This window comes from Ursus arctos, unplaced genomic scaffold (assembly GCF_023065955.2).
Source record: "Ursus arctos isolate Adak ecotype North America unplaced genomic scaffold, UrsArc2.0 scaffold_29, whole genome shotgun sequence".
NCBI lineage: Eukaryota > Metazoa > Chordata > Mammalia > Carnivora > Ursidae > Ursus > Ursus arctos.
In genome coordinates this window covers 28,836,720-28,862,275 of record NW_026622974.1, presented here as the reverse complement: position 1 = coordinate 28,862,275, position 25,556 = coordinate 28,836,720, and the positions used below count along the sequence as shown (strand labels likewise).

The 25,556-nt window shown below is 39.3% G+C and overlaps 1 protein-coding gene across 1 annotated transcript; it reads left to right on the top strand.

The window, feature by feature from the left end:
• The first annotated feature begins 10,570 nt into the window (after positions 1-10,570).
• LOC113261110 (cytochrome c oxidase subunit 7A2, mitochondrial) lies at positions 10,571-16,688 on the top strand. The gene is made up of 4 exons (XM_026507068.4): positions 10,571-10,691; positions 11,934-12,023; positions 14,600-14,684; positions 16,484-16,688. Exons 1-4 carry the CDS (start codon positions 10,674-10,676, stop codon positions 16,540-16,542), a joined length of 252 nt encoding a protein of 83 aa, XP_026362853.1. The 5' UTR covers positions 10,571-10,673; the 3' UTR covers positions 16,543-16,688.
• Positions 16,689-25,556: the final 8,868 nt, after the last annotated feature.

Sequence of the window (25,556 nt, the reverse complement as noted above, 5' to 3'; positions counted from 1 at the left end):
GTCCCAAGTTTTAACATTTCCATGTCTAGATTTGATTGCCAGTAAGTGTATGTATTAATCACTTTGACAGCATTAACTGCAAGATTTGTCTGTATAATGGGAAACATCTTTTCTTACGAGAAGGTGGTCAGAGTGTCACCTGAATTATAGGCAGATGGGCTCAATTTGGTATTAGATCAAGGAAATGTCTAGTAAATAGAAAAGGAAGAACTGGTAGAGAAGCAAGAATAATGAAAATAATGAAGAGGGCAGGGCATACAGGAAATGAAAAGCCAGACCAGGAAGGAGGAACCGCTGACTGTAGGGTTAATCAGTGCTGGTGAGTCGGCTCACCTCCTATCTTCATGGAAACACTGCCTTAGAATGATAGTATGGCCCTTTGTTGGTTAAGATGAAAAGCTTTGTTCTTTGTGAACACGGTGATTTTGAGGGGAGGGTAGAGGGAGTAAGGAAGTGTTGTTTCAAGAAGAATTTTGATGCATAAATGTTTGTTGTAGAGTTTGGATGATCTAGTCAAGTGTTTTAGAGCTTTTTTTTTTTTTTTTTTTTTTGCCCATGCCCCATTCGATAAACATAAATCATATTTCCCCTAATGTCATTTGAAATTTCAGAATAAATATGTCTAAAATCAAAGCAGCCATGTGACCTTATTTGATTTTATCTATTTGTAAATGTATAAACTTACATTTTATCAAAGTAACGTGTATACACACTTAAAATCTCCCTGTCCCAACTTTATTTATTTTTTTAAGATTTGGTTTATCCATTTGTCAGAGAGAGCACACGAGCACACAAGCACAGGGAGTGGCAGGCAGAGGGAGAAGCAGGCTCCCTGCTGAGCAAGGATCCCGATGCGGGTCTCGATCCCCGGACCCTGGGATCATGACCCGAGCTGAAGGCAGACACCTAACTGACTGAGCCACTCAGGCTTCCCTCCCTGACCCAGCTTTAACTTTCAGAGATAATCACTTTTAGTCCAAAAGTTTCTTTTGGTATTTGCTTTAGTATATCTAAATAATAAAATAATATGACTTCTACTGTTGCTTTAACAGTTTTAGGCGTTATTGTCTTCTTGATAATGTTACCTGAGGATTTAGCTCTTTAACACACCTACCTCCTCTTCTCCCATTGTGTTATTATAGTTATATTTAGTAAATACAGTAGCTGTTGTTTAATTATGACTATAGAGCACAGCAGTGCCCCACGATTATGTTTTGCATCATTTTGTTTTTCCTAGAATTAACATTTTTAACACATAACTTTCTGGAAACCTATCTTAAACTCTCTTTAATTTCTCTGTCAGGTCCATTATGTTCTCATCAATAGTTTTGAGGGGTTTTTGTCCCCAAATATCAGATAGTCTGATTCTCTGTTTTCACTAGGGAGGTCTATTCTGTATTTGTCCTTCCATGCCAGTCTTTACTGGTGGTCCTCTTGGCCAGTTACACAGCCATTATCCCATGACCTCCTCTTGTCACCCTTCTGTTGTTGGATCTGTGTCCCGGCTTATTCTCTAGTTTACTGGAGCACTTCCTAAAGCACTTAAAGCTTCCTAAGAGGTGGTATATGAGAGGCCAGTTTTCTGAATCCTTACATGTCTAAAATGCCTGTATTCCGTTCTCACAATTTCATTGATAGCTTGACTGCATATACAATTTTAAGTTTAAAATAATTTTCCCTTAGGGTTTTGAAGTCATTGCCCCACCCTCTTCTAGGTTTCACTGTTACTTTTGAGAAATCAGATTCTGTCCTAATCAGATACTGAATCTCCTAGACTGATGCTTAATTTTCTTCTCTTTTTCTCCAGTTGTTTAGACACTTTGTGTTTAGACACTTTGTCTTTGTGCTTTCTAGAAGATTTCATTTTGATCTTCCAACATTATCGTCTGTTGAATTTTTTGTATATTTAAAAAGTATTTTGGGGCGCCTGGGTGGCACAGCGGTTAAGCGTCTGCCTTCGGCTCAGGGCGTGATCCCGGCGTTGTGGGATCGAGCCCCACATCAGGCTCCTCTGCTATGAGCCTGCTTCTTCCTCTCCCACTCCCCCTGCTTGTGTTCCCTCTCTCGCTGGCTATCGCTATCTCTGTCAAATAAATAAATAAAATCTTTAAAAAAAATAAAAATAAAAAGTATTTTAATTTCTAAGACTTCCTTTATTTCTATTCTGTTTCTGAAAATATATTCATCTTAGTTCACAGATAAAATATTTTTCTGAAGATATATATGCTTTTCTTTCTTTGTTAGCATTGATTTTTGCTGTTGCTATTTAAAATTTTTTTTTTTTCTCTTCTTCATGTAGGTGACTTTCTTTGTATTTCCAGCTAGTCTTGACAATCCGTCATATGTGAATGGCCCCAAAAAACTAATTGAAAGCTCTTTTTTGTGTCCAGTGCTTGACAAGTGATAGGCTTCACTAGCACAGTGCTACTCAGAAATGCCACTTGGCGAATTATTTGTTCCTGTTCATGATAAAGAGCTTAGACAAGTAAAAAAGAGTTGGCAGGTCAGCAACTGTAGGTGGACCAAATTTTGAGAAGTACTGCATTAGAGGTTGGCAGAGAGCCGGACATTTGGCTGAAGGCCTTTTCTTTGGGTCTGTTCAGTTTCTCTAGAGAATTCTCTGGTCTTCTGCAGTAGGAAGGGGTCAAGGAGGGTCTGTTTCTTCCCTGTCTTTAACTGCTTCTGCTTTGTCCTCCACCTCACCTTCTGGTGTCCACTTTATGCATATTTCCATATACCTGTACCTCTGCATATCCCTTCTACCTGGTTGTCTGCCATTACTTTCTCCAGATAAAAGTGACCTCCTACCTGTGGGAGACGATGATGGAGGTGAGAGATTGTCTTTGTTTGGCTGAGAGGGGTAAGTTGGAGGTCTTTGGATCTGACCATTCTTTTGTATATAATTTTCAACTAGTCATTTTCAGGCCTATTCCTTATTGCTGTAACTTTTTTTTTTTTTTTTAAGATTTTATTTATTTATTTGACAGAGAGAGAGACAGCCAGCGAGAGAGGGAACACAAGCAGGGGGAGTGGGAGAGGAAGAAGCAGGCTCATAGCAGAGGAGCCTGATGTGGGGCTCGATCCCAGAACGCTGGGATCACGCCCTGAGCCGAAGGCAGACGCTTAACCGCTGTGCCACCCAGGTGCCCCTGTTGCTGTAACTTTTATGTCCAAGTCTGAGCTTCTCCGGGGTGTGAACCAATGAGCATACTTCTCACTGGTGCCCCCCTTAAAGTCCCTTTGGAATGCAGCCTGCTCTGTTCTGCTCAGTCATATCTCATCTACTGTTTCCTAGAAATCTGCTGAATTCACTTTTTCCCCCTTCTCAACTCTATCCTTTTGGGCCCATGTCTTTAAAAATTGTTTTAGATGATCATACAGTAAATGTTACTTTTTTTCTTGTCATGTATATTTCTGTGCATTTTAACTTATGTATAGCTTCCTATAACCATCATAGGATACAGAGCAGTACCATCAGCTCCATGAGCCCCCAAAACTCCCTTACCCTACTCCTTTGTACTCCCCATTTCCCCTATCCATAAGTCCTGGCAACTCCTGATCTCTTTTCCACCCCCATAGTTCGTCTTCTATTAGAAAATCATAAATGGAATTATATGTAACCTTTTGAAAGTGGCTTCTTTCATTTAGCATGCCTTTGAGATTCATTTAAGATAATGAGAACTATCAATAACTCCTACTTTTTCAATTCCTTTTTCAATTTACTGGGGTGAAAGGGAGAATAGATAAACTCTTGGAGCCAATCCACTTTTTTTAAACCAGAAAATGCCTTGAATTACTTTTTGGTACTTTTATAACATTTTTAAAGATCTTAAAGACACATTTGTTATGTACTGTCAGTGATATTAATGGGAGCTTGTCTGTTGGTGTGTAAGCTTTTTATCCAGGGTAATGTTGAAGAAGATTGAACTCACTGTACATCACTTTCACTGTCAAGATTTGAATGCTACTTTGCTCAAGGACCAGAAATACAGAAAAAAAAATAGCTTTAAAAATGCATGTTAAATTGCAGTTGAATTAGTGGTCTAAAGTAATCCCTGGAGTGTGTTATCTTTCCTCTTTACAACAAAGCTTGTAAAAGAGTAATTTATACATTATTGTCATCTTCAGCTTTAGCTAGGGTTTCACCTCACAATTGCATTGTACTCTGTTTTCTATCCTCTGTGTCTGAAAAATGCAGTAGAAAGAGTATGGGTTTTAGAAGCAGGCTGACTTGGCTCTTAACTATATACATATATATTAAAAAATCTACCTTCGCATTATTTAATCTCCTAAATCATTTGCCATTTCATATCAGTACAATGGGAATTTTAATACCCACTTGACAGATTTTTGTTTTGAGGCATAAGGGAAGTGATAGATGATGAACATTTAGCAGAAAATATAGAAAAATGACAATGAACAATTGCCACTTCTTTTTGTCACAGGAAATAAACTCACCCTTGAACTTTTTGCTCCATCGGATAGTTGGCATCTTCCTTCCCTCTTCATTCTTAGCATATGGCTTTGTGAAGAACTCTCCTCCTTTTCTTCCTACTTATCTGTCTTTAGTCTCCTTTATATATTCCTTGGTTATGCTCACCACATAAAATGTTGGGAGTTCTTTGAGGTTATGTTCCAGGCCTTTTCTCCCTTTACATATACTCCCTGAGCAATCATAAAGTTCCTAGTCACTTCTACTACCATCTATACACAGATTTATCTTTTTTTGTGCCTTGACATCTCTTCTGAGCTCTAGATTGTTCAGCTGGGATCTCATTAGATTGTCTGTGGATTTCTTAAGCTCTATAAGAAGGCAAAAATAGGAGTCATTTCATACTAGCGTTGGTTTCTCTTACATTCCTTGATACAGTGAATGGGATGATCAACCACCTCATCAGTTAAGTCAGAAACCTCTCCCTGTCTTCTTCAGCTTCCCAATCCAATAGAACCACCATACTTTGTTGATTTTTGAAGGCACTTCCTCATAGTTGGCTCTTTAATCCATCCCCTTACCTACATCCCTTTATCTACATCTCTTTGCTACTAAGTTATTTCAGATTGTCTCTCTTCCTTGTATTATTATTGGACTTCTAATGAACTTTCAGACCATTGAAATTTATGTTCAATCTAGCCTTTCACTACTACCAGAATGATCCTGAAACAGACTTCTGATTTGGACAATTCACCCCATAAACTTTTACTTTTTTATTTTTATTTTTTTAAAAGATTTTATTTATTTGCCAGAGAGAGGGGGAGAGAGAGCATGCGCAAGCAGGGGGAGTGGCAGGCAGAGGGAGAAACAGGCTCCCTGCTGAGCAAGGAGGCCTATGTGGCACTCCATCTCAGGACCCTGGGATCATGACGTGAGCTGAAGGCAGATGCTCAACCGACTGAGCCACCCAGGAGTCCCCCCCATAAACTTTTAAATAGCCCTCATTCACCTTCAGGATCAAATTTAAAATCATTATTAAAATCTCACCCAGCCTTCCACTGTTCCCTCACACCCTCATTTGTCTTTCTGCCAACCGAGGTATTTGCAATTCCCTAAGACATCTGTTCACCTTCTCTTCTTAGCCTCTGTCTATGCTATAACTTCTGCCTGGATTTTCTTGATCTGTTTCTCTTTACCCAACTTTTTCTTCCATAATAAATGTTAATATTTATAGGTACCCTATAAATATTACTGGGTGGCTCAGTAGGTTAAGCGGGGGACTCTTGATTTTGGTTCAGGTGGTGGTCTCCACATGGAGTCTGCTTGTCCCTCTCCTGCCCCCCGAACATGTTATTTAAAATGTTAATTAAAATGTTAAAAATAAAATCTTTTAACAGTTAACATTTATTGAGTTATATCATTTAATCTCCACAGCCACCCAATGATGATGGATACTATTATCCATTTTACAGATAAATTGAAGTATAGATTATTAAACTTGCCTTCAGTCATAATCACTATTAAATGACAGGTTCAGGATCTGTCTGACTTCAGGTTATTAACTACAATATTTTTTCTCTTTTCACTACACCTAGGCATCTGTTTTAAAGTTCCTGCAGTAGATGATGCTTGATTCTAAATCTGGGTTATTAATCATGTTCTTGCTCTAACTCTAGAATGACTTTTAATCTCTCTTCCATTTATTCTGTGGGACCCTGCTAAAACTCACTACTTCATTTATTCTAATTCTACAAGACTCTGCTGAAATTTCGTCTTTTCAAAACCTCCCTAATGACTGCTATCTTCCTTGAATTTCCCATGAGCAACTTTTGCTAAACCAGTTACCTAAGACTCATTTGCATCCACATCATAATTTACTATTATGGGTTTATTACCTTCCTAATTACGTTATATGCTCCAGAAGGTGAGGGATTTTAAAAGTTTTTCCCTGAACATATTGCAAAGTGTTAGATTCATATTAGGTGGCCAATAAATTATGTTCAACAAGGAGTAAACTCATTAATATATTTTATTTATTATTTTTCATACACAAGAATTTTAGAGCTAGAGATAATTAATCCAAAGCCAGTCCTTAACTTGAATGATGGAAAGACTGAGGCTTGCAATTAGATAAATTATTTAATAATGAATACAGCAATTAAGAGATAACCAAATGTTTCTTGATTCCTAACTGTAATAATCAAAGAAAATAAGGAATTGTATTGAAGTGCTATCTTTTCTGTAGCTAATAGTTTTTGTACATTAAATGTCACCTGAAGCTATTCTATATTGTTTTTATAAAACTGGAAGTGGATTAAGCGTGGTTCCAGAATTAAAACCCACATCCCAAGCACACAAATCTCTATTCTGGCTTTCCTCTTTTTATTTATAGATGCTATAGGCAGGATCAAAGGAAGGATTGTAATCTTGTTTGTTTTTTAAAGGAAAAGAAAGATTGAATAACTGTGATTTGGTAACTTTGCATCAGTAATTGTGAATTATTTTCACTTAGTGTTTTCACATAAACTTATCTTACTGACAAGGCTTAAATTAACCATTACCTACCTCACATTTTCCATGTATCTAAATAGTGTATTGTCAGTCCTGTTATAATGTTCAAAAACCCTCTGAAGGAAATTTTTTTTTTTTTTGTAAAGATTTTATTTATTTATTTGACAGAGACAGCAAGCGAGAGAGGGAACACAAGCAGGGGGAGTGGGAGAGGAAGAAGCAGGTTCCTAGCAGAGGAGCCTGATGTGGGGCTCGATCCCACAATGCCAGGATCACACCCTGAGCCGAAGGCAGACGCTTAACGACTGCGTCACTCAGGCACCCCTGAAGGAAATACTTTCTGATCATGTCTAGTAATCTGATAATAATTTTCCAATATTACAAATGAAACTCAAACTGATGTTTTGGATGGGTAACTTTTGAAAATAACTTCTGCTACAGAGGATGAATTTACAAATCTAGAAATAAATTTCAGGTGTGCTTGAGAAGATCCAATAAAGTTTGATAGGCACTCAGGCAAATTTCGGTATATTTTTCTGTCGGGATAATCACAATTTACAGAACAAGAGCAAGGAGACAATGAGTGAGGAATCTTGGGACTGAAAAATGTTTGAAAGTAGTACAATGAATATCCAAGATTTTTTGAGTGTTTATTCTCAATAAGTTCTTTAATGTGGCATACTATATTCATTGAACCAGTAATTAGCGTTTTCTTTGTGCCAAATGCCGCAAGTACAGCAGTGAAGAAAACAATTGTAAATAGTCATTAACTTAAATCTTTAAAAGCATCGTCGCTGTGTGGAAAATAGACTCGAGTGTAAAAGTACAAGTAGGGAAGCCAGTTAAAAAGGCTTTTGCAGTCATGCAAGCAAGAGATGGTGGGTTGGCCTGGAGTGGTGGTAGCAGTAACGAGAAGTGGTCAGAGTCAGATTATATTTTGAAAGTGTATGTATTCGACAGAATTTTCTAATGGGTTAGTTTATAGAGTATGATGGAAAACAGAGTTTGGGGCTTGAAATGAAAATTGCCGAGGAGAAGCCTTGGAAATAAGGAGTGGAGAGTAGAATTCAGTTTTGTTTTTTGTTTTTTTTTTTTAAGATTTTATATATTTGTTTGACAGAGAGAGACAGCGAGAGAGGGAACACAAGCAAGGGGAGTGTGAGAGGGAGAAGCAGGCTTCCTGTGGAGCAGGGAGCCCGATGCGGGACTGGATCCCAGGACCCTGGGATCATGACCTGAGTTGAAGGCAGACGCTTAATGGCTGAGCCACCCAGGCGCCCCTAGAATTCAGTTTTGATCGTAAGTTTGAGATGCCCATTAGACATCTAAGTGGAGATGTTTGGCCTTAAAGGGAAAGGTCAGCCTGGAGAGTTTGCCAGCACACAATGGTATTTCATGGCATTGGATGAAATCACAAAAGGGATGATCATTAAAAAAAAAAAAAGGCAGTACTCTGAAATTTAGAGATTGAGAGGATGAGGTTTCAGGAAACTAGAAACATTGCTGAAATGGAGGAATCATCAAAAGAGTAGTGAACGGAGCAAGCTCCTTAAGACCGTATTTGAAACTATACAGATACGTTACACTGTATGGCATTTATGGCTTATTTCCAAATTAAAGTGTATTGTGAAGGAGTGATCAATTATGTTAGATGTTGCTGATAGACGGAAAGGATGAAAATTGAGATTGACAGTTTATTTAACAATGTAAAGGCCTTTGGCGATCCTAGGAGAAGCACCAAAAGCCTGCCCAAAATGGTATTTTAAAAAAAGATTAGGAGAGGAAGAGAAGACAAGTATAAAGAAATCTGTGTTTTATTCTGAAGAGAAATGGGATGGTAACTTAAATGTTCATTTAATATGGGAATATGTTTATATGCTGATGGAATGATCTAGTAAAAAGGGGGAAATTGAACTAAGTGACATGCAAATAAGGATCTGCATCTATTTTAGGATCTAATTTATGTGAATCTTTGGTTCTTTTTGGACAAAGCCATAAGTGTCCTTCATCCAATATATAGATCTATTACCCAGTATATATCATTAATTCATCTGCTGGCTAACCTTTAGCCCTTTAAGTAGTACTAGGGGATTGGTAAAAAAGTAATCTCTGTTGTTGAGAAGTTAACAATCTAGATGGAGAAAATGGTAAGACAGCACATTATAACTTTAACAAGTTCCAATTCTTGACAATCTACTTTTTAAAAATTTGTATGCTCCAGCTATTGGCATCTGGTAACTGTCCTCAAGGTTTTGATCACTGTGCATAATACAGAGAGGGGATTAAGCCAGATCCTTTCAGTCCTTATCTAGAAAAGAGATGAATTGGCTATTTATTTTTTTAAAAGATTTTATTTATTTATTTGACAGAGATAGAGACAGCCAGCGAGAGAGGGAACACAAGCAGGGGGAGTGGGAGAGGAAGAAGCAGGCTCATAGCAGAGGAGCCCGATGTGGGGCTGGATCCCATAACACCAGGATCACGCCCTCAGCCGAAGGCAGACGCTTAACGACTTTGCCACCCAGGTGCCCCTGAATTGGCTATTTATAAACCTTGGTGAGGAAGAGAACCTACTGGGGACAGATAATTTGGTGGATCTAACCCAAAAGATGAGAAGGGGTAATTTTGATATTACTAATTTTCATCCGCACATTTCACCTATGCTGAACCCATATATCATCCACTGTCTATTTGAAATCACAATGAAATATTTAGAAGAGTTTGTAAAAAGGTGGAAAGATTTTAGTACAGGGTAAATGATTGTATGTTTATATTTATACACACTTGGTGGGGGCAGAGAAAAAAGATATTTGTAATGTGGCATTATTTAGGCAAAACTGATACAAGATACACAGCCTATCTACAGTAATTGCTCTGCCTGGCAACTCCGATCAAAGAAAGCGCCCTGCTCGACCTGAGAGAGTAAGACTTAAATTAAGAGTACAGATTTGCGTCCCATTTCTTGCCCCACAATTAAATTTTCCCCCCTCTTTTCAGCCTTTTCCCAGACACGTAGAAACGAGCGAACAGCTTCGACAATTTCGGGGCGCTGGTATTTTCTTGACTGGGGAGTTCTGCAGCATCCAGAGGTACAAGAAGATAAAAATCAGTATCCCGACGCAGCTCCTTGCAGCATATTCTCAGCACAAGGAACAATACCGCCCTCACAAAATTTCATCAGCGGAAAAAACGGATTGTATCCGTGTAAGAGGAGTTATCTTTTTTGTTTTGTATTTCATGCAGCTTCACAACTTAATAGGCCAACCCAGTGTTTTTTCAACGTCTAAACAATGGCTCAAGGTTTGCTAAGTTTTTAAAACGCCTTCTCGTCCCAAATAGACTAATATTCTACGACAGCCTGGTCTCACATTAATTTTATGTTAGCTAGTTAAAAAGTACAGGACACGTCACTCTTCGCCTCTCTGGTCTCAAAAGTCATTTGCTTCTCCCAGCCTTAGCTCCAGGGACCACCCGCCTGAAAGGCATCCGCCGGGTTAGGAACGAGCTGAAGAGACAGAAACGGCCGTCGGCTAGAGCGGCCACAGCCGTACGGCCGCTCTAGCTTTTCTTTCGCTCTCTATGGTTAGAGAGGCTCAAGCCCCTCCCCCGCCCGGAAATGTTTATGTTCCCTGACGCTTGCGCAAGGCCAGGAGGTAGTTCCGGTTCCGGTGCGGGGATTTTCGTTCCTGGTGGTCGGTTGTCGCGGTTGGTGGGAAGTAACTGAGCCAAGATGCTGCGGAATCTGCTGGTGAGAAGCTTCTCGGCTTGGATTCCTAATGTGGGGCGGGAAGGTTGGAAGTGGAGGCTAAGGGGCCTTGACTGAGAAGCCTCTCATGAGAGGGAAGAAGGGTAGGAAAAGGCGACTTCCGAAGTCACCTTGGTCCGTGTCCTTTTCACCTGCCGTTACTTTCCCTTCCATCGGTTCCTCTCGCCCCAGGCTGTGCTAGGTAGATGAAGGGAGTGGAGAAGCTGGGAAGTGACAGAGGTGAGTTAGGCAGCCTCGAGTTTTTAGTGGCCACCCCTAAACCAATCGGTCATTGGAAGTCGGTAGCTCTGATACGAGTAAAACTAAGGTCCAAGTGGGAAGTTTCTGATACCCACAAGCTTCAGACAAAACGGTGTTCCAGCGGTACTTTGAAAGACTTTAAGTTTCAGCGTTTCTGAGCTTTGTGAGCATCAGAATGCGGTTTAAAAAGCAAGTCATTCACTTTTGGTTGGGACTTTCGGAGCAGTCATGGCAGAAATGTAGTGTTGCTTCCATCAGGCGGTTCTGCAGTGACCTTCACCCCTACACCGGCTTTGAGCATGTGAAATATTTTCCCAAAATTTCGAAAAAAAGAAGGAAAATGTAACCGTGACCGTTCTCTTTTGTAATTATTCAGTAAGGTTTTAGCCTCTCAGTGTATCATTTATTTTGGCATATAGAGTGCATATTTGTTTCATTATTTAATTCATTTGGATATATAATGCAAGGTTCTTTTTTAAAAGAATTATACCTTATTAAAGATCTTTTTAGGAAAAATGTAATAAGGAAAGCATTTTAATTAAGTAGGAATCATACCATTTTATTTTGGTATCAAGTAATGGATTTTTAATAATATGGTAGAGTACTAAAAATATGTTTTGAACTTAGTGTTTTTTGTAATCATTATTTTTGTAATATCTGTATGTCAGTGTTTTGCTCAAGGATTATATAATGCTACTACTAGTTCAATTCAGGTAAAGATGATTTTTTTTTCTTTTTGCTCAGAATCTGCATGAATTGCTACTTGAATGTGGTTTTTGGAGCCTGTAGAATTTTAATATAAAGAGTAGTGGATGGACAACCAATTGGAAAACCTGGCTGCTGGTTTAGGATTCTTACTGACAAATTGGATATGTTTTAACTATCAGTTTCCCTCTCCTGTAATATTAAAGATTGAAAATGGTTGGTTTTGAAGTTTTCTTTAAGACCTAAATCTGCCTAACACCTATGGATTTTTCATTTCAGGCTCTTCGTCAGATTGCCCGGAGGACCATAAGTACTGCTTCACGCAGGCAGTTTGAAAATAAAGTTCCAGAGAAACAAAAGCTATTTCAGGTATTGAAATATTTTATAGGAAATTATTACTTGTAATAATTACCAAAAGGTGGAGATAGGAAGTAAATTTGACATTGTTTGATCATTACCGATCCTGCTGTATTAGCAAAAGAATAATAAGGAACTATCGATAGCTAATTGGACATTTGCTATATACAAGAAGCCCTTGGGGAAGCAGAAGAAATGAGAGGGTAAGGGTATATAGGTCAAAGACACTTCAGAGAAGTTACATTGGGTTGGCACTGTTTGGAGTAGTTGCACGAGAATAGACAAATAGACCATAGAAACGGCCCAGAAACAGAACAAATATATATGTAGAAATTTAATATATGTTAAAGGTGCTATTTCGTATCAGTGAGGAAAGGATACAGTAAAGTGGTTATTGGAAAGATTGGCTATTTTAAAGAAAGTAAAGTTCAATCCCTTCTGTATTGTATATTGAAAGATAAATTGCAGGGGCACATGGGTGGCTCAGTTGGTTAAGTGTCTGTCTTCAGCTCAGGTCGTGGTCCCAGGGTCCTGGGACTGAGCCGTGTTGGGCTCCCTGCTCAGTGGGAAGCCTATTTCTCCCTCTTCCTCTCTGTCCCCCATTCCCCCTCCACCTCTGCTCTCTCGCGCGTGCTCTCTCTCTCTCTCTCTCAAATAAATAAAATCTCAAAAAAGAGATAAATTGCAGATGTCAGTGCTTCTCCTGCAAAACATATTAGAAGAAAATGTATTTTTTCCAGTTTTATTGACACATGATTGAAAAGTAAAAATTTTATAGAGGGAGCACACTCTCTCCGTCTCTAAAATAAATCTTTTTAAAAAATCTTTTCTGCATAAATAGTAGATAAAAATATAAAAAAAGGAAAGAGGTTATTCATTATAGAATTTTAATACCAAAAAAACCCTAACAACTTAAATATCCATTAATAGGAGACTAGCTAATTCAATTATAATATTTTTGCACAATGGAATGCTATGTACCCATTAAAAGGAATAAGGTGGGCTTAAAGGGACTAACAGAATGGTTTCTAAGGTACATTAAGTGAAAAATAGTGTATGGCAGACCCTTATTTGGCATAATCTCATTTTGTATATTAAACAAGTGTTTGTGTAAATTAGAAAAGATAACATGGCATTAAAAAAAATATTTACAGATATTAAGGCACCTGTTGGCTCAGTCAGTTGAGCGTCTGTTTGACTCTTGGTTTTGGCTCAGGTCATGATCTCAGGGTCCAGAGATCGTGTCCCACCTTGGGTTCCATGCTGAGCAGGGAGTCGGCTTGCAGTTCTTTCCCTCTTCCCCTCCCCTTGTGTGTGTGTGCGTGTGTGTGTGTGTGTGCACGTGCGCATGCATACGCTGTCTCTCTAAATAAATAAATCTTTAAAAATACACTTACGGATATGTACCACGCTGTTAATGGTGGTTTTGACATGAGGAAAGACGGTGGTGGGATAGAGTAGTTAACCTTTATAAGTAGTTAAATTATTAGTGATTTGTTTTGTTTTGTTTTCCTGGGGTGATCTGTTTTTCCCAAATAAAATTTTAAGTCATTAAAAAGCCTTCTATTCTGTACAGATCCTCCTTGACTTATGATGGGGTTATGTCATTACGTCAAACAATAACCCATCATAAGTTGTAAACATGTTAAGTTGAAGATTCATTTAATATACTTAACCTACTAAATATAGCTTAGCCTACCTTAAACAAGCTCAGAACACATACATTACCTTACAGTTGGGTAAAATCATCTAACACAAAGACTATTTTATAATAGAGTATGAATCTCTTATGTAATTTCTTGAATACTGTACTGGTAGTGAGAAACAGAATGGTTCTATGGAGACAGAATGGTTGTAAGTTTATTGGTTGGTTAACTTCATGATTGTGTGGCTGACTGGGAGTTGTGGCTGGCTGCCACTGCCCCACATCATGAGAGAGTATCGTACTGCATATTGCTAGCCTGGGAAAAGGTAAAAATTCAGAATTTAAAGTAGTTTCTACTGAAAGTGTATTACTTTCACACCATTGTGAAGTTGAGAAATCATAAGTTGAACCATATTAAGTCAGGGGTCATTTGTATGCTATGTAAAAATAAAATACTTATATTTAACAGATGTATTAAATATCTACTGTATGCCAGGTGCTGGACTAGGGGTTAAGGGTATAATTTAAGGTTATAAACAAAACCCCTTACCCCCCCCCCCCTTTTTAAGGAAAAAATAAATCTTCTTTATGATTAAATCTAAAGTGTGATTACTGATCTTTTTAATAATTCAGTTGATGAACTCAATTAGTATATTTTCACAGCTTTAACATCTATATATTTCTTGGAAAGAACATCTTTATTGCATTCTCACTGAATTTAAGAGAAAGAATGTTGACTTTTAGGAGTTCTTATTTTAATAATTTATTGGAAGTAGAGACAGAATTAGGAAAATTGTAATTCTTTTAATTTTGATGTTTACAGTATTTTAATTCCAGGGGTTTAAGGAGGCACTTAATTTTATATAAATGGATTAGTCGTTTGAACTTAATTAATACATGTATGATTTGTTTTCAACTATTTTTTTTTTTTTTTTAAATCTAGGAGGATAATGGAATTCCAGTGCATCTAAAGGGTGGAGTAGCTGATGCCCTCCTGTATCGAGCCACTATGATGCTTACAGTTGGTGGTAAGATATTTGGAGTGCTTGATTTATAGATAAGTAACAGTGAGGGTAACTAACAACTTCATTGCTTTTACTCTGCCAGTATTTTTAACACAGGAAGTCTGTCTCCAGAATCTGAAATCTTAATGCTTTCCATGTCAGGGTTCAAGAGGGTGATTGATACATATTATATAAGAGCATTTTAATGCCTTGAAAAAAAACCCAATAACATTTGATGAGTATTTATGATAGAGGTAGCTTTCAGAGTGTGCTAATGGTGGCTCTGCAGGCCATCTACTCTACCCCATCTCCTGTAACAGGGGCTTTTCTAACATTTTTACTGTGATACATAATTAAACAACATTTGACACCCATACTCAACATCCGTATTTATGACAGAAACAAAACCTGTATAGAACAACACTTATTACTATACCCAAAGTGCTTTGGTATTTTTTCTGTGGATTGGGCAGGTCCATTGTTCGGTATTAGTAATGGAATATCACAAATTGGTATACCAGGAGCAGAGTTAAGAATTTGAATCATTGCTCTCTGGGGGAGGAAGGGAAACAATGTTTGAGTGATTACTGTGTGTGTGTCCTTATTTTAAAGTTGAAGAAATTCTGTTAATTACTCGAGATAATATTGCCTCTGTGTGCAAAAGCTGAAATTTGAACCTGATTACAAAGTCCTGCGCATGCTAAGGTGCCTTCTTTGGCTTGGATTGAGTACAGTGAAGGGACATGTATGGATGAGGACAACAGCTAGATAGTGGCATTTGGGCTCTCTTAAGATAAAGTCCTGGGGCGCCTGGGTGGCACAGCGGTTAAGCGTCTGCCTTCAGCTCAGGGCGTGATCCCGGCGTTCTGGGATCGAGCCCCACATCAGGCTCTTCCGCTAAGAGCCTGCTTCTTCCTCTCCCATTCCCCCTGCTTGTGTTCCCTCTCTCGCTGGCTGTCTCTATCTCTGTCAAATAAATAAATAAAATCTTTAAAAAAAAAAATAAATAAATAAAGTCCTAAATTCTTTTAGATCAATGTAACTATTTCTTAGGTATTCTGGTAGTTTTATTTTTTTATTATGTTCAGTTAACCAGCGTATAGTACATCATAAGTTCTGGTAGTTAGTTTTAATAATTTTTCACTTATTAGCTATTACATTAAACTTGATAATTTAAATGAATCACTCTTGGTTTTACGTTGATAATATACTTTAGGGAGTGCTTGCATATCTTGACCTCTTTTTCGGTGTTTGAATCATTTTTAGCATTTCTCAGGCAATCTTAAGTTAGTATGGAAATAACCTTTATATATGTTCTTAATCTTATTTAAAAAAAATTTTACATGTTACTATCAAGTTGACAAATACATTATTATGCTGTATCTAACACTTGCTATAGAAGTTAACTGATATTAAAACTAGATCAGGGGCGCCTGAGTGGCTCAGTCGGTTAAGCGTCTGCCTCCGGCTCAGGTCATGATCCCAGGGTCCTGGGGTCAAGTTCCGCATTGGGCTCCTTGTTCAGCGGGGAGCCTGCTTCTCCTTCTGCCTCTGCTTGCCACTCCCCCTGCTTGTGCTCTCTCTCTGTCAAATAAGTAAAATCCTTAAAAAAAAAAAACCAAAAAACTAGAATAAATGTGTTTAACATATATTTATGTTAAATTTTGCCAGCACTTATCAAAATACTTTTTTATGTTCCCATAAAAGTACTCTTAAAGCCAGACTTGCCTCTTTCTCTTACAACTTTTTAGCTGGAATATTAGGTTTACACATGTAATATCTCAGAATTTCTTGTTCTTTTTTTGTCTCTTTTTATTTTTCAGGAACAGCATATGCCATATATCAGCTAGCTGTGGCTTCATTTCCCAAGAAGCAGGATTGACTTCAGTTTATCATCTCAGCAGGCAGTTGGTTCAGTTTCATTCAGTTCTCTATGGACCAGTAACTGATAAATAAATGAGTTCTTCTTTGGGGATCAATATTTATTGACTTATACTAACTGCCACCAATAAAAGAATCTTTACCATGCTTTGTCTTATTTTATCACTTTATACCAATAATTTCAATTTTTGATCAGCCTTGTAAATCTTAGGAAGCAAAAAAAAAACGGTTCTTTTGTCATTGAGGTTGTATAAGATACCATTATGATATTAGTGAAATTTTATTTTTATAAATAATTTATTTAATATAATAGAGCAGCTCAGACGTATACAGTGGATGGTCTTCAGCCTTAAATGAATGTGACACTTGAAAGCATATTTCTTTGAATTCCTCCCCTCCCTGCTGTACTATATCCGGGGATATGCTAGAAATTGGGGTTAGTGGAAGCAGGTCATTTTTGGCTCCTGGGATTCAAGTGTCTTTTTTTCTTTCTCTCAGCTATGTTAGCATATGTTTAAATATTGGATGTGTTCCATGGCTTAGATTTAGGCTTTAGTAGAGAAGCTATAAAATAATTCAGGACTTGTTCTTTCACACTAACAATGGGCTTTTGTTATTTTTTAACATCAAGGGTAACTTCCCTTAAAATACTTAGTTCATTTCTAAAAGCTATCTTTGGGAGGAACTTAAGGAGTCAAGCTTCTTCGTCTCCTCTGCTAGGTGTACATTTGCAACACTACGAAGTTTAGAGTCTAGGTGCATTCAATCTAGGGGAAATCAAGTAAAGGTTTATAAACTTCAATTTCTGGGGGTGCCTGGGTAGCTCAGTTATGTGTCTAACTCTTGATTTCAGCTCAGGTCGTGATCTCAGAGTTGTGAGATCAAGCCCTGTGTTGGGTTCCTCACTGGGCGTGGAGCCTGCTTAAGATTCTCCCTCTCTGCACCAACACCCCCCCCCCCCCCCGCTCTGCCGCCTCTCTCAAAAAGTAAACTTAATTTCTGGATAAAATTGAGAAAAGTAGCATATTTGGAAAAATTGAGTCAAATGTGAAATAGCCAATGTAAATCTTCATGTTGATACATTGAGGCTTAAAGTATAAATCCATCTCAAAAGGTAGCTAATAAAAGATGTGTCAGCCTTGAATCTCAAAGACTGGAAAGGATCTTCATAGCCGCTTTATCTTAACTTGCCACTAAGTGCAGTAATCTGCCCAACTTCTGACAGAATCTTACTGCTAATATCAGCAGAGAACACTGCTTTGGAAGGAAGGGAGTAGAATAAATATCAGACATTTCTAAATGCTGAGAAAGTTCTTAGATTGGGCTGGAATTTGGTCCAATTTGGTGATTTGGAGCTAAAAATCAACCACTGGTAGTATTTTGAAACAAGCTATATTTGTCAGCATTTTCACGGAACTTAAGTTTCGTAAATGTGATTTGAAATGCTTTTATGACATCATTTGAAAGATACTGCTGTGTAGTAAAAAGAGTCTGATATCCTCTAATAGCCTTCATCTCAATATTGTGAGAGGTGCTTTATACTATTATACTATTTCTGACATAACAATTTATAAAATGTTCTGTTTGGGCTATGTTAACAAGCCAAGATTGGCTAAAGTAAAAGTAGGTTGAATGCTTAAGATACTTGAAATTAAAAAAAAAAAATAAACACTGAATTTAGTATTTGCCCTTCACTTTAAAAGTCTGCATTGTAACCAGGGTTGGAGATGGTCAGGGGCCAAGGGACAAGATCCCAGAGTAAGGGTTGCTGGACAGAGTCCTGTGAAAATGTCTGCTATACTTAGCACTTAGTGAGAGAGCTGTTACAATTATTGACAGATTTCAAAGACTAATCAAAAGTCCATAGAACACAGTCAAGAAGTGTTGAAATGTGGCCATTGGGAAACAAAACAAACTTCATTCCAATCTTCTTTTTTATCTTTACTATGCAGTATGATCTCTTTGAGATTAGTATCCATTAATAAATAGAAGGAATTCCGTGATGATGTTATCCCATTAACATAAATACCATAGGAGGTATATCTAAGTGTAATTTTGTTAGTATTATGCTCAAAGTTACATTCGTAATCTATGGCTGTTGTATATGAAGTTAAACTATTTACAAGTGAAGAAACAAGCTCAAAGAGGGCATGCAATTTACACAAAGCTGCAAATAAGTGACAGCAGAAGCTTTCAAATCCAGTTTTATCTGATTCTTAAAGTTCATGGTCTTTCCAGTATGCTTTATCTTATGATGTGTTTGATTAAATGTTGATTGGGATAGCTTCAATACACTGTTAATAGCAATGTATGCAAATATGAATACCCTACAGACTTTATCTCCCCTGGACAGTCAGGCTTCCTGGAAGAGTGATCAGTGTAGTCTCCAGTTCCTGCTCAGTTTCACATTGATTGCTACAATTTATAATCTACCCAGTCTCCAGTTCCTGCTCAGTTTCTCATTGATTGCTACAATTTATAATCTACCCACCTATTTAACATCTGTCTCTTCCACTTCATATTCGAGATCCAAACTGAGATGCTAATCACCGACCATACTGCTCTGCTTCTTGCACCCAAGATTCTGCCGGAAACTTTGACATTCTCCCCTTTGCTCCCTATGTTCCCTGCTCTCACCTTCATCAAGACTTTCATTCCTTTGAGTTTGAATTCAAATTTCAATTATAATTGGTAAGACTGGGAACCAGTATAGTAGCATTGTAGTCAATCCTACAAATGGTAGAAGACCCAGCTTCAAGCCTTGGATTACCATGGGTAGCTAACCTTGCTAAATGTGGGATCTCTTGTATAAGTGGGATAACATTTAATGCGCATGTTTGTTTTGGGTTTTTTTTCTAGTGCGTGTAGAGCACTAAGGATGGTTTCTGATAAGTACCGGGTGTGCAATAAAAGCTGCTTCTATTGTTAGCTTTCTGGGAAAAGCAACTGTATCTTTTCATCTCCTATCCCTATCAACTTGACACAAAGCAGGGACTAGGAGCAGGTCAGGGCTGGTAGGCCAGGCTCACAGTTGATCCACATCGTAGGTGCTTCTGTCTTTCAGCTCTCCTTAGTGTGTGGTGCTCATTCTTGTGAGATGACTGCTGCCGCCCCAGCCTGTTCTGTTTGTGCCCTGCAGGAAGAGGGGTTGGTGAAAGCGCACACCCTGAGTAAGTGAGTTCTCTTTAAAAGAGCCTTAGAAGCTCCAGACAAAGACAGCAGCTTAGAAGTCTTTGGCCAGAACTTTGTCACATGGTCATGCCTGATTTCAGAGTGGCCAGGAGATGTCTTAGCTGGGCAGATTGCCAAGTACAATTGGAAATCTATAGAATAAGAAGATGAGACTGAGTACTGAGCTGGCAACGAACAGTCTTTCCCCCAGTTTTGTTTTTTTTTACAGTACTAGAAATCTTATTTATTTATTTATTTATTTATTTATTTATTTATTTATTTATTTAAGACTTTATTTATTTATTTGAGAGAGAGAGTGTAAACGGGGAGAGATAGAGGGAGAGGGAGAAGCAGACTCCCCCACTGAGCAGAGAGCCCGACAGGGGGCTCCATCCCAGGACCCTGGGATCATGACCTGAGCTGAAGGCAGACGCTTAATCCACTGAGCCACCCAGGTGCCCCTGAATCTCATTTATTTAAAACATCATTTCTCACGTTTCTCCAATTGAAGACTGAAAAAAATAAAAGCAGTGTTTTCCTGGGTTGTCATTAAACCCTAGGAGTAGTGGTGCTGCGTCTCCACGCTCCACAGCCCCTGTGCCCAGGAAACCTCAGCTCACACAGGCCAAAGCTACCCCACCTCACTTTACACAACAGTCCTGAAAGCTTAATCAAATAAGGTTATTGTACAGGACATTTACATTAGAAAAAGATAGCGGGATGTAGGAAAGCCAGGTGTGTTGCTCCCTTTAAGTAAAGTTTGTTCCACAGTTGGGGCATCTTGGCTTCCTCAAGGCAAAACAGCAGATGAATCCAAATGGGGGGAGGACGATGGTCAAGAGGATGCCCAGGGAGGTGAGGAGTCCTCCGAAACCCGACTCTGCAGACCCGGCAGCCTCCAACGACAACAACGGAATTGGCAGGCTATCTGGTGATATTTCGACTGTGGATGTTGGAGACCCTGGGGTGGTGGGTGGGTGTCCCTGTGACCGGGTGAGTGTGGGGCGGCGGGGCGGGGGCACTGTAGCCACGCGGGCCGCTGGCAAAGTCGCCCTGGCAGGCGTCCAGGTTGCAGGCGCACGGGCGCTCCTGCAGCAGGTGCTTGCGGTCCTTGGCCCGCGCTGCCCAGCCCGGCGCCCGCCGGGACTCCCGCTCCCGCGCCGGCTCCGACTAGCGGCGTTGCCGCTTCCGGTCTGTTTTTTTAAAAAAATTAAGTCAACACCAAAGGAGACGACCTGGAAGCATTTCGGTTCCTAGCTCTAATTTCTGATGCTCATAACCATATCCATGCCTGTTCTTAGGCTTGGTTGCATTCCACTGGCAAATAACTTCCCCATTTTGCTTAAATTAGTTCTGGTAGGTTTCTCAGCCGGGAACCAACCAAAGCAGGGTTTCCTGACTTTCCCACTTACTGTATCATCTAATGGAACCACAACTCTACCATTTATCCTAAACAGTACTTAGATGATTAATAAATGGTGGCCATTAATGGTCTCTTACCGCACACAAGAGTGTTTCAAAAAGACTTCCTTAGGGAACACAAATGCAAATGGATATGGAGAATACGAGAATGATAAAAACAAGAATTATGATGCTGTTATAGGCAGTTTGGTTCAGGGTTTGCAGAGATCCCTTCCTGCTGTTTGAGATAGTTTTGCATAAGTTCCCCAAAGCTGGCAATTCCACAGGCATCTAGCTTGAACTCCCTCTTCCTGGGTCCTGGACGCATTCCCGTGGGTAGCAACATCTTGTAATTCACTACCCAGGACTCTTGTACATACACCAAGACTAATAATTCAAGTTACCGAGTGCGTACTACATGCCAGACATGGTTGTATGTGCCTGGGAATCATGGGTGAACAGAGTTGATAAGAGAGTGAGACGTGGCAGGGAAGATGGTTAAAAAAAATATAAAAATAAATGGTACAATCTGTTAGAAGGTAGTAAGTTGTATGGAAAAAAAGACCATCAGGGAGAGCTGGCATGCAGGTGGGGTGATTGGTTATAGTAGTAAATAAGGTGTAGGGATAGACATCAATGGGAAGGTCATATTTAAATAAAGACTAGAAGGTGAGGGAGTTAGTCACTCAGATATATGGGGGGAAAGCATTACAGGAAGAGGAAACAGTCTAGAGCAAATGCCTTAAAGTGCTGGCATGTTCAGGGAACAGGAAGGCCGTAGCAGTTCTCAGTGAAGAGTGAAGAGAAGTCAGAGAGATAAGGAGGGACCGCGCTAAGTGGGGACTTGAGGCTGTTGTAAGGACTTTGGCTTTTACTCCGAGGGATATGGGAAGTCGTTGCAGTTTTTTTGTTTGTTTTGCTTTGTTTTGTTTTTACAGAAGACAGACTTTCATGTTTTTAAGGGGATTAGCTTGACTGTGGTGTTGAAGTAGGGCCACAGGGGACCCAGGGTAGAAGCAGGCAGACCCATTACGAGGCCCACTGCGACAACCCAGTTGGGAGATGTTGGAGGTGATGAACAGGTGTTAGTCATAGAGGTAATCAAAAGTGATCGGATTATGAATAGAGGAGCATCTTTATCAGACCGCATCCTTCCTTATCCCTCCCTCCCTCTATCCATCCATCTATCTATCCATCAGCCATCCATCCATCCATCCATCTACCCAACCATCCAACAATTGCTTACTGAATGCCTACTCTGTCCCGGTCAGTGGAGATAGACAACAAATACATTCACAAGCATGATAATGGTCTACAGTGGGAACCGCCAAAAAGGAACCAACAGTGTGATTTCTTAGGAAAAATGATGGAGTGGAAGCTAGAAAAGGACTCAGTTGAACTGAGACCAGAAAAAAGAGCCAGCTGTGATAAATGTCAGGAAAAAAGCATTCCGGGGAAAAGGAAATTACTTTGCGTGGTTGAATTGCAAAAAGAAGACCAATGTTGTTGGAACACAGGAAGCTGGAGAAAGCAGCGATTGCGATCTCTTCCCCAGTGACTAACATGACAAATGGCCGTGTCCCTACACACAGTCTCTAGATTGATCATTTTGTTTTCATAAAGTTATGCAACACAATCTGATAGCCATAGTACTGATTTAACAAGAAGTTTAAAAATAAACAAACATGTGGGCATTCAATCCCAGCCAGTTGTTGTTACTATTATTAGCAAGAATTAGAAACTGAGGAAGTACAGTTATTGACAGATCAAACACAGCACTTGCTTGTGAACTAGACTTTAAATCTAGATCTGTCTCCTCCTGAAGCCAATTCTTTATCTGCTGTGTACCATGTTGCTTCCTAGATGAGGAACGCAGAAAGAAAAATACTTAGGACAACTTTACTCGCGCCCTGCCCCCCCATGCAACATTATGTTGTGTTTGATAAATCTGCATCTTAAAGGTGAACAACTTTTTATTCTCTCTTTTCTCTCTGATTTCCATGAATCTAGCCATGTATCTGCTCCAATTGCCTATTGCTACTGAAATTATAGTTTCATAGCGGCTACTTATGTGGTTGTTTTATTTATTTATTTTTTTTTTAAAGATTTTATTTATTTATTTTGACAGAGAGAGACAGCCAGCGAGAAAGGGAACACAAGCAGGGGGAGTGGGAGAGGAAGAAGCAGGCTCATAGCGGAAGAGCCTGATGTGGGGCTCGATCCCATAACGCCGGGATCACGCCCTGAGCCGAAGGCAGACGCTTAACTGCTGTGCCACCCAGGCGCCCCTACTTATGTGGTTTTTAAGCAACTTTTGCAAGTCAAGGACATTTCACAAAATTCATCTCATTAATGAGGAAAACCAGTCAAAACCCAAGACAGTTCCCAAATGATTTGGATTTCTATTACACCAGAGGGAAAAAAAAATGGTTAAATGTTTACAATTAGATTGCTTAGAAAATAGGAAACTATATGTTGAAATGGTAATTTTAAAGCATATATGAAATCTGCTACAGGAGGAAGAAGAACTCATAATATTGGATTTTTGTAGCCTCAGTGCTAGAATATAATGCATGTGTGTAAATAAATTTGGATTTGATATTGGTTTCCAATTACAAATGTGCCATTAATACATAATGAAAGACGAGATTCTGAGATTATGTCAGGTCTTTATTGACCTCTTGTAGGCGGCCACCACCCTCCTTCTGGGGGTTGTAAAACCGGTCTCCTGGCATCATTCTCGTGGACTAGAGGCTGACGGACGTTCTTCCTTGGCGTTGTGTCATCTCTCCAGGCCATTTTGTCTCAGCCAGTGCACGCAACTCAGTCATTCATGGCACATACGGCAGTCATCTTTCCACCTTGATTCTATCCTAATGATCATCAGAATGATTTTTTTTTAATTGTGTATTTGAGAGAGAGCGTGTACAGGGGGTAGGAGCAGAGGGAGAGAAAGTCTGGAGCAGACTCGGAGCTGGGCACAGAGCCCGACACGGGCCTCGATCGCATGAGCCCCGAGATCCTGACCTGAGCTGAAAGCAAGTCAGATGCTTAACTGACTGTGCCATCCAGGCGCCCCCAGAATGAGTTTTTAAAAAGGTTCTTTCCACTTTAGTTAGAACATCCTAAGAAAAAAATGGACCAGAAATTCCTGTCATGGATGAGAAGGTAGGAGTTTCTTTTTGGGTTACCTCTGTCCCTGCTTATCAATAAAGATCTCTGCCGAGAGCGACTAACAGAATCCCTCCAAAGGACTGAAAGATGTGAACACAAACAAAATGAAACAAAGCGATACATTTCTTAAGAAGCAATTTTAAATGTCAGTTTATTTCTCAGGTCGTAAAAGGTACCCTAGCCTCGTTTCTCCAAGTGGCCGCAGCCTAGCTTCAATAATACACTGGTGATCATAGTTTTTCAAATCAAGCTTTTCACTGGTAGAAATTTTTTTTATTAGAGATGATTATTAAGCATGCTGAGAAAAAAATGGATATGTATAGAATACGTACTAAATACAATATATTATATTACCATTTCAGAAAACATTTTTAGTACAAAACGAATCCATGTATAGTAACTATGAAAAAGATAAACATGCTTCTGCTCACGTTCTAATCTGTGTTCTATGTATAAATAACTGGAGGACAGGCGTGCTTGTAGGACTCTGTCTCTCGTCTCAGCTCATTCTTCTAGAATCCCTTCCTCAGCACGGCAGCAACGTGTCCTCTGTTAACGCGTGCTTCGCAGCTTCACCACCTGGATTAGTTTGCTCAGGTTGCCGCAGCAGAACACCACAGACTGGGTGGCTTAAGCAACAGGAATTTATTTGCCCACAATTCCCGAGGCTAGGAGTCCCAGGTCAAGGTGCTGGCCACGTCGGTTCCTGGCGAGAGCTCTCTTCCCAGTCTTTCCTCTGTGTGGCTCGGAGAGAGCGAGCTCTGGTGTCTCTTCCTCATAAGGACATCCATCCCACTGGGGCAGGGCCCAGCTTTTATGATCTCATTTAATTTTAGTTACCTTCATACAGACCCTATCTTCAAACGGTCACTTTGAGGGTGAGGGCTTCAACATACGAATTTTGAGAAACACACCTGAAAGAAAATGGGGAGGGAGTATTTCTGGCCCCGTATTCAGAAATTTCAAGAAAGGGCTCTGACTTGTCCGGGGTGCATCAATGGAAAGTTATCATCATTGACCCTATTTTTTTAGGGCTCACTCCTTGACAATCAATAGCTTTAAGGAGTTAATACTCTGAAGAGTTTCTCATGGATTAAACATATAGTATTAAAAACATATAGAATTATAGATTCGATACTGTATGCACCTAGTGTATTCAATTAAGGGTGAGGAGGAGGTATGCATACTTAGAAGAATGTGGTTCTTTGTTTCAAGAGTAACAGAAAGATGAAAAACATCTCAGTATGAGAAAAACAAGTTAATTCAAGA

Bases quoted from the DNA above. Each gene is read 5' to 3' on its own strand.
- LOC113261110 (XM_026507068.4), top strand. The intron at 12,024-14,599 runs GTATTGAAATAT...TTTTAAATCTAG, and splicing joins AGAAACAAAAGCTATTTCAG to GAGGATAATGGAATTCCAGT. The intron at 14,685-16,483 runs GTAAGATATTTG...TTTATTTTTCAG, and splicing joins TATGATGCTTACAGTTGGTG to GAACAGCATATGCCATATAT.